Source organism: Zonotrichia albicollis, chromosome 22, assembly GCF_047830755.1.
Source record: "Zonotrichia albicollis isolate bZonAlb1 chromosome 22, bZonAlb1.hap1, whole genome shotgun sequence".
Lineage (NCBI taxonomy): Eukaryota > Metazoa > Chordata > Aves > Passeriformes > Passerellidae > Zonotrichia > Zonotrichia albicollis.
Genome location: NC_133840.1, coordinates 3,925,127 through 3,939,537, shown reverse-complemented (window position 1 = coordinate 3,939,537; position 14,411 = coordinate 3,925,127). Strand labels below are relative to the sequence as shown.

Below are 14,411 nucleotides of genomic sequence, written 5' to 3'. Positions count from 1 at the left end.
ACCGCCACCGAGACCCCTCTGCTCTCTCCGGGGCGGGCGCGGGCGGTGCCGGCCTGTCAGCCATGAGGCGCCGGTGCCCGCTGAATGAAGCCCGCGGCCGCGCCGGACCCTCCCGGGCTGCGGGTGAGGGGCTGCGGGTGCCCAGCCGCGCCTCCCATCGGCGTGAGGGCTGCCCCGGCCTCGAGGGTCCCCTGTCCCCTGTGGGTTTCTTTACGGGAGCGCGGAGGTGCGGGGTCCCCGGGCTGGTCCGTGACTGTCCCCGGGCCCTGCAGATCTCAGGAAGCAGGCGAGGCAGCTGGAGAACGAGCTGGACCTGAAGCTGGTCTCCTTCAGCAAGCTCTGCACCAGCTACAGCAGCTCCCGAGACGGAAGACGCGACAGGTATAGGTACTAGCCCGTTTCTTTATGTTTCTTTTATGTTTTGAACGCTGCCTGTGGTGCTTGGTGCGGTTTTATCGTTTGCTGAGTGCTGGTCCCACCTGTGGCTCTCAGGGCTTGGATTCCTGGGGAGCTTTCAGCGCTTCTCGCTGCTGGTGCTGCTCTGGAAGTGATGTTGGTGTGTGAGTCAGGGTGTGGGTGACAGGTCACTGGGGAAAGCTGGATTTCGGCCTGTGTGTGCTCAGTGAGCTTTTTAATGCTTGTTACACTGGCTTAATTCTGAGCTTTTCTTGTATTAAACTAACAGGAGGTTTTCAGGGAGTTCAGTATTAGGGGAATTTAGCTTTACACCTCCCAGGTGTGCTGGTGTAATCCCAGTTTTAAGGGAACTGGAGCACTGAGCAGCTGTGCAGGGAACAAGCCCTCTCTTCAAAACCAGTGCCTGTTTCTTCCTGTCTTTCTGCTGAGGTGAGTAATAATCACAGAACAGCTTGGGTTGGAAGGGATCTCAAAGATCATTTTGTTCCAACCCCTCTGCCATGGACACGTCAGTGTTAATGAGAATAATAAGAGCTGCACATGTGTTTTTAGATGTGTGTATATACACGTGGTCTCTGTGTATATACAGAGGTAGTTTCTGTTTGCTTTAATTACATTTAGAAGAATTAATGTGGTAAAACTCTTCAGGTGTATCTTGTGAGCCAGAGGTGAGCTCTTGCAGTTCCACAGCAGGAATTATCGACCTCTCTGTCCATTCTTTCCTTATTAAATGTATCAGTTGTGTGTGTTGCTGCTTTAGGTATGTGTGCTAGGTAGGTATGATATTTTTCTATTTTATTTAGTTTAATAACTGAATCCATTTTGTACCTCTCTCTCAATTTACAGTTTTGGAAGCCTGAGAGCATCTCAGCAATGATAATTTTGAACAGCTTTAGTTTCACTTTTGTTTCTGCCTCTGTGCTGTTACTTCCCATGTTATCCAGTTGTTTCATTATTTTTGCTGTCCTGTGCCAAACCTACTTCTCTCACTCAAGGCAGATTACCAGAGCAGTGAGTAATCTCTGAGGGGTGTTATCACAGATCTGTAGGCTGGTCTGGGATGTGACTTTTCCTTGTGGTTTCAGTTTACAAGCAAGCAGGGAAGGTGTGTGAAACTAATTGTGATAAATGGTGTGGTGTGCGTTGCTCTGCGGGACAGTGATTGCTTAATAGGTCACAGGTTGTCCTAACACTGTTACTAAGCTGTGATTGTGTTGCTGGAGTAACATGCTAAGAGTGCAGTGCTCTCTCCTGCCAGTAAATAAATAAATCAAGATTAAAAGCTGGGGGAAGGAGGACACTGGTACAGACAGGTGTCAGGCATTTCTTTCTAGGAGAGGTGGTATTTATTTCCTGCAGGTCATACTGTGTTATCTGTTCAGGTAGGAGTTAAAGCCATGCAGAATAAGAAAATGTAATTTTTTCAGAGCTTATTTGATCTCTAGCAGACCTGGGTATAGTGGAGCTTTCCAACCCCTGTCACTGGTTGTTCCTTATTTCTGGCACTCATGAAATGATGCAACTTTGCAGTAACTGCTCCTCCTCCTCTCCTTAGCTCTGACACAACTCCTCTACTAAATGGATCAAGCCAGGACAGAATGTTTGAGACCATGGCTGTGGAAATTGAGCAACTTCTGGGAAAGGTAACTCGAGTTACTTTGGGTTGATTTCAGCGTTTAGGCAGTATCACAATCCAGATTCTGTGACGGATATTAGGAAATCCCAGTGTGGGTATTAAACAAGCTGTGCACGTCTAGCTGCTTCCTTCAGCTTGTGCATTGTCCTTTTCTTGCAAGAATAAGCCATTTCTCATTTTCTGGGTGCTTTTCCTCCTGCAGCTGACTGGGATAAATGACAAGATGGCAGAGTACACCAACAGCGCGGGCGTGCCGTCGCTGAACGCGGCGCTGATGCACACGCTGCAGCGCCACAGGGACATCCTGCAGGTAACCAAGGGCCTCCTCCCTGCCTTTCTGCTCTTTCTTGGGCTAAAATTATTATTGTTATTATCTCTGCTGGTATCACAGAGTGTCTCACCAGGAGGTGTGAATGCCACTGATTCCATCTCGCTTCTCTCCAGGCACCCGCTGAACTCTGAGTTGAAGAAAATTGTGCTTTTTATGTCATGTTGGTGACTGGAACTTAGCTGAGAGAGAACAATAAAGGGTGCTGCCTTGTGTGGGTGGGTTTTATATAGCAAAAGGGGAAATGTAATGAATTACCTTGTCTGTGTGGCTTGTCATGTAACAGTGTGCAAGGGAATGTCACACTTCAGAAAACATGATTGTAAAAGCTCCTAAGCTTCTCAAGGGAGATGAAGGAAATGTGATGGTTAAAGCTACCAGTCAGTGCTATAAATTAACCATGTTTTCATGGTGTAGTAGTCTTAAAATGCATATTTTATTTGGCTGGTTGTGTACAGTTTGATTTCTGTTTGGTATCTGTGCAATCCATACACAGTGTGAAAGGCAATAGCATTTGTATGAATGGTTACAGTGGTTTAGGTGCACTCCAGCTGCCAGTTAAATTGTGTTTTGAGAAGTACCACCTGCCTGAAATGGTTTGAAATATAAAATTGCATCTTAAAAATAGCAGTCATCTTTATTTTTTAATAATCTGGTGTACCAAGAGAATAAACTCAAGAACATCTTCACCACACCAAAGAAGTAGGTTTTGTTAGGCATTCTGATGGGAAATTTCAACACAAACCAATTCATCAGGAAGGTGAGGATATCTGAAACTGGGAGAAGGAATTGCAGTGGATTTCCCTCCACAGCTGTAGCTGCAGCCATCCAATTTAGCAGCTACTCTAAGAGCAGTGATTTTAAGAATACTTTGGATTAACTTCCAGCATTTTTGCTGTTAAATTCCTGAATTGGTCTTGCGTTTTGTATTCGAGAACAACTGACAATTTTAAAGGTGGCTGGATCTCCTGCGGGTGTGTTGTGTTGCTCAGTTGACCTCAGGACCCTAATTTTGGGATAACTGTTTGTCATTACAGGATTACACACACGAATTCCACAAAACCAAAGCAAACTTCTTGGCAATACGAGAAAGGGAGAACCTGTTGGGATCAGTACGGAAAGACATCGAGTAAGTTGTGTTGGTACAGCAAAGGTGTGGGACTGTCCTCGGGGGGGGATGTGCAGAGAGTGCTTGGCATAGCTCATGTGTCTGTGCTCTGAATAAAGCAGAATTCCTTGAAGTCACAATTCTCAGTGAGGTTCTGTCCTGTTGGATTTCAGGTCCTATAAAAGCGGCTCTGGCGTGAACAACAGGAGGACAGAGCTGTTCCTGAAGGAGCACGAGCACCTCCGCAAGTAGGTGTTGTTTCCTCTTTGCTGCCTGACTTATCTGGGGGTGAAACACCTGAATTTCACTCAGCTGGTTAAATGTTCATGGCTTGGCAGTGTCAGTGATTGGGGCTTTAGGATCCTGTCAGTGCCAGTTTTGTGTTGTCTTCAGGGGCTTTTGCAAGTCACTTGTGACTCAGACCTCCTCCTCCCAAGGGAGTGCATGCCTTTCATTCTGACTGGGGTAAAGCTTAAGAAACTAAATAGAAACTCTCATGATTTAGCTGGTTTTTCCCTCTCCTTTTTTTTTTTTTTTTATCAGTCAGACAGAGAAAAACCTTTTCTCCTTTTGTCTCTAGACAAAAAGCGATGGAAGAGATTAATTCCTAAATTACCTATGCACTTAAATATTTGCAAATTGATTCTAGGTTAGCAGATGAGCCAAATAGAAAGCACTTTGTTTTTATTCCTGTTGCAGAGAGGGCATTAAGTTATGAGTAGCTGCTTTGTGTGTCCTTGTTCAGCAAAAACAGCACAGGTGAGAGCAAAGAGCTGGAGGGTTTGTGGTTTTTAGAGAGTCAGGAGACAGTTCAGCTCTTCCTGCCTCTCTCCTTGCCTGTAGTTGTGCTAAATCTCAGGCTCACACGAGAGGGCAGGCTTGCATTTAAAAAAACAAATAAATAAATAATTACATGTGGCTTTCTTATGTTTAAGTTTATAGCCAAAACAGCACAAGAAACATCTACAGGAAATTAAATCAAATTTTTTTTCAGTTGTGGCTTATCACCAATTCATCCTCAGTTTTCTGTAATGTATTTAAAACTTAATTGACTGAAAGCTTGAATTAGGACTTCTGTTAAGCATGATCTTGAAATAGAATGGTTAAATATTTCTGGAGTTGTAAAATACCCTTTTAAGAAACTGATATTGCCCTGAGTCCATTGCTTTGAAAAGTTTGCAAAAATTAAGAGCAGAAAAGTTACAGCATTTTCTAAACATTTTCTGGCAGATATCTTCAGAATTTGAGGCTAACATTTATTGAAGCATTGATGATTTTTAAATATACTTTATGATTTTTAAATATATTTTAAATATATATGAAGCATTTTTGGTTTTTTAAATATACTAAACTCTGCAGTATGTTTACAGGATTAAGATGCACGAAAAATAAAGTTAAGGCAGTTTTAGAAATAGTTTAAAACCTTCTGGGTCATTATTTGAAAATGTTAAGACTTGAAAAAAACCCACCATAACACTGAGGAAAAGAAAACCAGAAATAACTGTGAGTTGAGGGTCTTTAGTAAACAGGGCCAAATTAATCATGGAATACTCTGCAAGGTGGAGATAACTGTAAGGGCTGTGAAGAAATCCAGTGTAAAAGGAGAAGACAACATTGGCAGGAAATCAAAGCTTGCAAAACTTTTGAATTAAGAATCAGTAAGCCTAGAAAAAGATACTGGCAGAGGAAATTATTAGAGAGTTTTAACATATTTGTCTTCAGAGGAAGCAGTTAATGAGCTATTCATGCCAAAAAGCTAAGAAAAGGTCCCAAGAATTCACCAGGAGCTGGCAAATTACACCAAACATGCTCCTAGGATAAATTGACAAGCTTTGTGTGAGTCATGATGCTGAATATTTGTAGTGCAGTAAATCCTGGTGCCAGACTAATTGACAGAAGTAGATGATGAATATATTTACATGAAGAGACAGGAGTAAAAATCCAAATGTTTTCAGTGGAGTGAAATCGATGAAAAGAGCTTGAAAAACAGACACAGGAATATAAACTTTGCAATGTATTATTATTATATTCTCTAAAGCACTGTAGTGATGCCACAGGAATTACATATTCATGTCAGATATTGGAGAATTCACTTGTTCTTGACCCTGCCTAATTTATTATATTAAGTATTTCAACCTATTACATATTTATTGCATGATCTGATAACAGAATGTGTGAGCTGCTGCCCCAGTGCTGAGTGCCAGATATTCTGTCAGCCTTTCCCTTCATGCACAACATGTGAGACAGGATAAACACAAACTGGGCTTTGCCCTGGGCTGTGTTTTCCATGAATTCCCTTCAAAAAGCTGCAGGCTGGGATTGTTTGTGGGGTGTCTCACTGGGGAGCAACAGGAGAGACAAGAAACTTCTGCTTTTTGCCTAAATCTGCCTCTTTCATTTTTTTGTCACATTGTGAGCACCACAAAGAAGATCCTCTTAATGCTACACATGTAGGTAATCCTAAAAAAGGAGAGGAAGTGAAAGATCTGTGAGTACCAGATGCTGATGAATCAAAGGTTCCAGCTCACATTAGGCAGCAGGGAATGGCAAAAAGCACTGAGGAAACCCTGCCAGTGCCTGGCTGTCCATTAAGCCATGAGGATCCTGGGTGCATTTGGCCTCCCTTTGCCAGGGAGGGGCTGGCTGCTGTGTCAGTGCTGCTGGCAGCTGTGCCATTTCCAGCCTGGAATCCCCTGGAGCTGGGGCACAGGGGGCCCTGTGCTCTGCTCCCCACACCAGGGAGGGTGACACAAAACACATCATGTTCTCCTCCCTTCAAAAGCTTCAGTGCTGCTCAGTCCATTGTGTAAATCAGTTTTTTGTTGGGAAAGGAGATTTGTTTCTCCTTTCCAGAAAAAGTTCTGCTGGCTATGGATAGCAGGCATGAAGTGTCCAAGTCACTCAGTTTCTGAGTTCTAGACAGGTAATTCCAGAATAGCTTTACCAACCACTGGACATATGAACAATAACACCTCATTTTTTAAATAAAAAATTAACTCCTGTTAATATAAATAAGGTTGGCAGACAGATGTTGGTGAGTACTGATACCCTAATATTAATACATTTTTTTAATATTTTTACCTGATACCTCAGATTTCTTGGCATGTCAGATGCTTAAAGAAATACCCAATCTATCATGGTCATGTTTGCTGATCATTTTTGAAATCCTGGTTTTTTTGGATCTGTGCCATTCCCTAAAGGTATTTCATCTTCTCTGTTTGTGTGCTTTTGGCCAGGGGTACAAACAACTCATCCTTTTTCCTCTAATGCTGTTTTCCATCTAAAGAGAACAATTTTGATGAATAGATCTAGCTTAGCATTTTAAAACTGCTCTGAAAATTGCTGCCTCAGAGGAAACAATTCTGTTAACTTAGAGTCTGCCCTGAGAAATTCTGCAGTTATTGATGAGTTATAGTCTAAGTCAGCAAAGAAGGAATTAATGTCCTTGATTAAATTTGCAATATTGTGTGTGTATGCAAGTGAAAATCTCCCTTGTGTTGTAGGTGAGTGATAGCAGGGGGTGCTGATGAGTTTGTGTAAAAATTGATGAAATCTTCAGAAGTTTAGCTTGAAATTACAGGTGTTACTACCCACAATGAATTCCTTGTAAAACTGGGTGAAAACACACCAGTTCTGTCATTGTGGGGCAAGTCTGTGATTATTGCTTTATTACTCAGCTCCAGCACTCAGAAATTAGTCATTTATCCCTTTCTAAAAGCAGTGGCTGGTGGTGAAGCAGGTGCCTGTGTGGTGCAGATCTCATTAGCTGTGGTTTTAATTGTTGTCAGGTGACTGCATGTTTCTGCTGAGTGTTGCTATGCAGCCTGTGAGTCTATCCAGTAAAAATTCTTATAAATCCTCTTAGTTGAAGTGAATCTATACAATAAAAATTTTTATAAATCCTCTTAGTTGGAGTCTCATGTGTGAATGGTGCATGTAGATGAGGTGAACCTGCTGCAAGAGTTCAGACACCCCTGTGTGTCTTAAAATATTCAAAACTGGCACAGAGAGGGTCAAAGTGCCAGAGTAGGTGGGTGAGGAACTTTTTTTGAAGGAGGAAAAAGAGGAGAGCAAACAAATCAGAGGGGACTTGTGCTGCATGGGAAAGAGAAAAGAGGAATAAGAGGAGTGAGCAAAAGAAATAACAGGAACCTGCAGCAGTTGTGTAATGGTGCTGATTAATAATACATACCTGAGATGATGAGGAGAAATTAATGTTTGTGCAGTGCTTCATGTATGTGGAGTACTCTGGAGTAGTAAACATTTTTATTGCTTTCATTATGGGATTTTGTTATCAGCAGAGCTATTTGAAATTTCCTGCTGTTGTTTGGGCAGAAATGGGCACCTTGAGTAGAGAATAATCACCAGGAAAACTGCTTCCATACTTTGGTGGTGGTACAGGCAAGATCTTCATGGAGGGAGTGCCTTAGTGACTGTTTTTCCTCGAAATATCGTCTTTCCTGACAAATTTTCCCTTCAGCCCTGATTTGCAGAGAGAAATCAGCTCAACAAAATGCAGAGACACCTTGCAGGGTTTTTGATTACAGGTGATTTGATCTTTTGGGAGGAAGCTGCCAGTTTCCTACCTTAATAGAATTTATTTTTCTTTTGTTGTCCCTGTTCTCTGCTCTGCATGCCCTGATTTCCATTCACTGTGCTGTTGCTGCTCAGCTTCCTGTGGATTTCAGTGGAACTTCAGGGTTGGATTCAGACCAGAGAGCTGTGCTTGCCTCCCTTCCCATCCTCTCCCCAGTTTCCAGTTGCAGAGCACACACAGTGACTGCTGCAGCTGGGACTCAGATCAGTCCTTCATCTCCTTCATCTCCTCTTGGAAACAGAGAGTTCAGGAGAACCAGCTCATTCACCAACTCCTTTTTCCATCCCAAGGTGCTTGGGGAAGCAGCAGGGAGGGAGGAATGTGATCAACCCTTCCCTGGGAGCTGCTGCCTGCCTGCTCTGCAGCCTCAGAACTGCTGAGCTCCACTTTCATCAGCCCTAGGAAGGGTTTTATTATTTTTTTTTTTTTTTAATTACCAAACTTGCCTCTTAATTAAACTGATTTTTTGTTCATGTCAGAGCAGAATGCAGTGCTCTTGTGGTTCCATTCTCTTAATTTGAATGCAGATTTTAACTGAAGCAGCAATTGGTGAATGAATAATCTTTGCTCTGTTATGAAAAAGACCCAACCAGCTCTGCCCTGGGAGGACAGAGGAGCTCTGCATGGCCCTCATTTGGAGGGTTTGGAACTGGGGCTGCAGCACTCTGCCCATTGAACTGGAATTTACAGTGCAAGGAGGGATGGGGAATCTAGGTTAAAGCATCTCTCTGCTGGCCATTAATTGCAAGAGCTCAGGCAATGGTGTGCTGCTGTTTTCCCAAACACTCTTGGCTTGTTTTCTTTGTTTCTGGAAGAAGTTTGAGAAATTGCTGCATTAAAAGCGAGTGCCAGCGCCGTTTGGCTGTGGTAATCACCTCCCTGCCTTACACTGAATAACTCAGCTCTGGGGCAGGGCTCTGTGCTCTGTCTGAGCAGCAGCACAAAGAAAATGCTTTGCAAAGAAGGGATTTGAGCAAAGGAGGATTTTTGGTGTTGCAAAGGCTTACTTAAGGATGCACAACAGCTTGTCCTGTAATCCTGTTTCAAAATACAATTCCAGTCTGTCTTTCTGCTCTGTCTCCTATTCTGTGGCTGCAGAGTTTTCTTGATTGCATCAGTGATTCTTTGCTTTAGCCTTATCTCTGTCTGGGCTTGAATGGGTTTTATCTCCCAGGCTGCTGGCAGAACCTCTGTCTCCTGAAAACTCCTGGCACTCTGGAAGTGGCTGGATCAGCTTCCCCTGTCACAGTCCAGACTGAAAATGGCATTTGGGCACATCATCTGCTCAACTGCTGGCCCAGACCGAGAATAATTTGCTGTTTTCTTATTTAATAGTAAATAATGTTCAGAGAGGGAGACAATTTGTGTCTTCTGGGAAAGGAGAAACTTCACTATATATAATTATGTGACTGTATGAGCAAGTTATTGAAGTAGTTTAATGAGAATTTGGGGAGGTTCAAAGCTTCCAGGCAATGAAGGAAGATGCTCTCTTGGATATTATTATTATTATTTATAAATAACTTAATAAAAGATCACGAAAATCAGCCAAGCAGTTCAGGATTTAAGAGGTTTTTTTCTTCTAAAAATAGTTTGAGCTTCATTAAGGTAAAATCAACTATTTCTTTTAATCTTCCTGTGCTGTATTTAGGACTTAGAAAAAACCTCTACCCCAAACCACTAAACCAAAGCCTCTGTGTCTCAGTGTTTATTTGCATGCTTTCCTGATAGTTGGATTGCTTTAACAATCAGTAATCAGTAATTTCCCTGGCACTGATGACTGTTGTGACATTTTTATACCTCAATATGTCTAAAGTGATTGGGACACAAAATGAAAAAAAAACATCAAACCCACCAGAACAGCATAAAACTTAGTTTGGGAATTTCCTGTGCAACTCCCAGTACAAAACTGAATTTTATTATTATCCAGGTGACAAAGGATGTAACCACATTGACATTAAAAGCTTCAAGCTCATTGTTTGCTTTTCATCTGTATAAAAAGTGAAGGTTTATGGATGAAATTCCATGTACCCAGGGAAAGTGGCTGTGGAAACTCTTGTAGGTGTTTATGAATGTCTGCAGGAGCTAAAGAGCAAACCCTCACAGAGTGAAAGATTGCCTGAATATATAATGGAAAAAAAAAAGTGTCTGGGACAAAAACTCTGCTCTGGTTCTTGATTCTGGGCTTCCCCTTAGAGACAGCACTTTGGTCTTAATCTGGGGAAAGGGAAGGATATAAAACCACACTTCAAACTTCAGGGCTCTGTGGTTTCTTCTGAAGTTTTTTTGTTCCTTTCAGAAATAAACAAGTCACTGATGCATGTTTTATTTGTTTTTAGCTTTCTTTTCAACGTTGTTTCTTAACTAGGACAGCTTCCCCCCTCGAAGGTCTGTATTGAAATTAGGGCTTTCAGGAGTGCTGAAATCCTTCCTGCATGGTTCTGAAAAGCAGGTGCAGCTTTTCAACAGAATCAACAATTGTGGAGTTTTATAGAATTCCTTTTGTGCAATCTCAGAATCACTTTTATATTCTAATGCAGCATGTCATTTTTTTGTCAGTGTGGCTGTGCACTTCATTATTCCTTAGGGCCAGAAGTGCTTGCTCATTATTTGCTATTGGATCCTCCAGTAAAAACAAGCTGTTGAACTCAATTTGATGTGTATGGATATGTTAAATAGTGATTATTTCCATTTTCTCATATGCAGAGTGTATCTCTGGAAAGTTACCACACTGCTGCATAAATGTCATTCTTGAGTTTTTATTTAATTTCAACCTCTCCTAATGCATCAGAATTAGGTTCTCATTCTTGGCTGCTGAATGATTGCTGTGCAGATTCCTTTGTGTTCCATCAAACCCATGATGCTAAGCAGAACTAGATCCAAATTACCCTTAAAGCATCCCTATTTTATCCTAATAATAGAGTTCTGTTTAGAACTTTTCAAGGACTTCAGTCCTGTTGTAATTTGAAAGATGCAGAGTGTTTTCCTCTCACTTGAGAGCCTTGTTTATATCAAGTCTAGTTGCACTTCTGGAAGAATGCATCTTGTTCAGTCTCAGATAAAAAGCCCTGAGAACCCTGGGAAATTGGGCCAGAAGAAAAATGCTGAGATCTTTACCCATTAATGAATTGCATCCTGGGTTTGGCTTGTGGATGGTTGAAATGTTGTGTGCACTTTACATTTTGAACCACAAGTGTTTGTTATGCTGCATAGTTAACTCTGCAGCTTTAATTAACAGGCAGGTGGAGAGTTGTAAATCAGGTACCTCAGCCAAGCCCTGCATGAAAGCCACAGAGCTTCTCCCCAAAACCCCTCAAACCCACAGCACTGAAAATGCAGTTAGGGAGCAGAACATGTGTCTGTCAGTGTGAATTTTAGGGTTTCATACTACATTGAAGTTGGGCTGTCATCCTAAGGATAAATCTCACTTCATTTCTGTGTTAGTTGGGCTGGGAATGAAAAAGATATTAATTATGGAGGTTTTTATGTGATGGGTCTCTTGCAGAAGACATTCCACCTTGTGTTTTCCTTTTACTTAGGAATGTGTGAATAGTAGCATGGCTCTTTAGCCTTGCCAAGCTTTAGTCAAAAAACACTGAGCTAGAAAAGTGATCCCATCTATTTTGTTCCAGCACAGATTACAAACAGCTTGTGTTTGCTGTAAGCTGAGCATCTCCTGTGTGTGTGTGCCCAACAAATCAGCCGTGCCAGGTTATCCTGGGAGAGCTCCACTGCACTCAGGTCATGGCAGACAGCAGAGCCTGAACTGCTTCCTTTGGAGGGGTTTTCCCTTTGGTTCAAGATCCCATCCAAATTCCATGTTTGAAACCAGGGGAGTGGTGCAGGCAGCCCTGCCCTGGCTGCTGGCAGAGCGTGCAGATGTAAAATTTGAGGAAATGCCGATGGAGTCCATTAGGAAGTTACTGGAATTGTTCTGACAGTTGTGGTTGCTGATAATGACTTACAGTAAGGCCTGCCCTGCTCACTTCATTTCACTTTGTTCCTATGGGTAATATGGAGCAATTATAGGGGAGGGTCAGGCTCTCCAAGAACTTCTCCCACCACCCTGGTGGTGCCACCCTGGCACTGCTTTGTGCCCTTCATGTGCAGAGCAGGAGCTGCTCTCATTTTTAAAGTTTTTACCTGACTTCTTTGGGTAAACTGAACCCTGCAGGTTATTGAGAAGCTCTTACTCCCTTATAGATTTGCTCTAAGGGAAGGAGTATTGCTGCTGCTCACCCTCTGGGGGCTCTCAGGCACTTTCCCAGTCGTCTGCATGCCAAAGAGCTTTCTTGGCTAACTCCTCTTTTAGAGAAACAGTTCTTCCACTCTGACCATTCCCACACAACTCCATGCAGTTCAGGGGAGGTGCAGGCTATACCCTTTGGAAATCCAGGAGAAACAGATGTTGTGAAGGTGGATCCCTGTTTTAAGGGAGAAAATCCCTTGGTACCTGTTTGCCTCCTTTAAACTGAGTTGGAACAACTAATCTTTTTATTGCTTATGTGTTCACAAGTGTTAGCTGCAAAGAAAGTGCTTTTCTTAGTGTACCTAAACTCCAAATGGCTGGAACTGATGAGCTGGTGAGGTATTTACTCAGTGATGTAGCTAGAAGTTGGATTTTTAGCTGAATTTGTGTTACAGGGTTGCAGTTGGAGGAGGTTTCACCAGATTATTTTCCTGGAAATCCTTTGGCAGATTTTTCCCTGCAGTGAAAAGAGATGCCTTCTGTGTATTTTTTGCCCTCATGTACGATTTCTTTCCGTCTGGAAAGAAATTCAGCACCAGCCAATGTTGGTTTACTCTTGCCTAGAGCAATGGATTCTGTTCCAGTGCCTTTCATTCTAGATTTAACAAACTGCTTGCATTGATGAAAAGCAACGTGATATTTTGCTTTTCTCTTTTCCAATTTTGCAACTATTCCTCATTCTTACTGAAAGTGATTTCTGAGATGTGCAGAAATAAGCTCACTGAGGTGTTCAGAGATTGTAGGTGTGATTATGTTGAGCAAATTTATACATTGATTAATGCTCACATTTGTGCTGGGTTTTGTGTTTGATTGTTGCCTTCTGCAACAGACGGTATGACAAAATTGCATTTCTTAAGCATCCTGATTTGTGCTTGAATTAGCACTCAAAGAAAACCAACAAAAAAGAGCAGTTTGGGTCAGTATTGGAACCTTTCTTTGCTTTTGGAGTGGTTTCTGTGGGGAAAGTGTTCATCCCTGAAAATGCCTCATGCCTTTGGTTTTGGCCAGCCAGGTTTTCTCATGCTGGAAGTGGAAGAAGTGTGCTTCATGGTCAGATATATTGCTCTTAATAAATAAATACACCTTACACCAATTCTTGTCTTCTTTAGCAGCTTTGAAACTAAATTGAACCAAACTTGGGACAAGTCTTACAAAATCTGGAATATCACAGGGAGGGAAAAAAAAAAAGTGTTCTGCTTTACATTCTTCTACTTAAGTTTTTAAAGAGCTTAATGACTTTATGAATTTTTAATATGATAAGGAATGTTGATGGCAAGCAGAAAAAATGAGTTGGAAATGGTTTGGTTTTTTTTTGGTGTGTGTGTGTGCACCGTGGTTTTTTCATTATTATTCTGTTATTATGATGATGGAAATAACTGAGTGTATAAATCAGATTTGCCTCATACCTGTAGATTTATATTAGAATGTGTTTTGTAGGATTTGCATTCCTGGAAGCTCCACATTGCCTGGTGATCCAGGAGTGTGAAAATCTGAAAGATTTATTGGAAGCAGTTTGAGAGAGCAGAGACTTAGTGATTTATCTTGCTGTTAGAGAAAGAACAAAGTAAAATTATTATTTCTGTAGTTATTCTTTCTGAAAGGAAGAAAATAGTTACCAAGTGCTATATTAGTTTATTCTACAGGGTTTTCCCTATCCCTTTTAAATTATTCTATGTGATAATATTGCCCTTAATTTCATCTGAAGGGTTTAAAGCATCTTGTGAGATGAGTTGGGTGCAGATGAGTTTTACTCAGCTAAGTATTCATCTCTATTAATGAATTTTATTGAAGTACAGACACACAGATTTGCCTTACAAACAACATAAAATGCTTTCTTTTAATTCTCAAAGCCTGATATTGTGAGCAGGACTCTTTTCTATCATGGGGAGCATATTTCACTTAATTTCTCCTTCAGATTAATTTACCTGTGTGCATATTTAAGGGACAAGCTGTGCCACCCTCTGCAGACAGCAGTTGCACAGAGGCCTGGCTGTTACATCTGCATGGCTCTGCTGTGCCATTCCTGCAGGAGCTGATTGCCTCAGCAGCTTCCAGCCTTTCTTTCCTGTAGGATTTTTA

The 14,411-nt window shown here is 41.8% G+C and overlaps 1 protein-coding gene across 2 annotated transcripts in view; it reads left to right on the top strand.

The window, feature by feature from the left end:
• Window positions 1-14,411, top strand: part of GOSR1 (golgi SNAP receptor complex member 1) — a 29,129-nt gene that overhangs the window by 145 nt on the left and 14,573 nt on the right. The window contains exons 2-6 of one of the 2 annotated variants that reach the window (XM_005493510.4): window positions 273-381; window positions 1,973-2,060; window positions 2,256-2,363; window positions 3,419-3,510; window positions 3,663-3,737. In XM_005493510.4, the coding sequence (XP_005493567.1) occupies window positions 273-381; window positions 1,973-2,060; window positions 2,256-2,363; window positions 3,419-3,510; window positions 3,663-3,737 (472 nt within the window). Of the gene's footprint in view, window positions 1-272; window positions 388-1,972; window positions 2,061-2,255; window positions 2,364-3,418; window positions 3,511-3,662; window positions 3,738-14,411 lie in introns of both variants that reach the window. The other variant, XM_005493509.4, reaches the window with a different exon arrangement.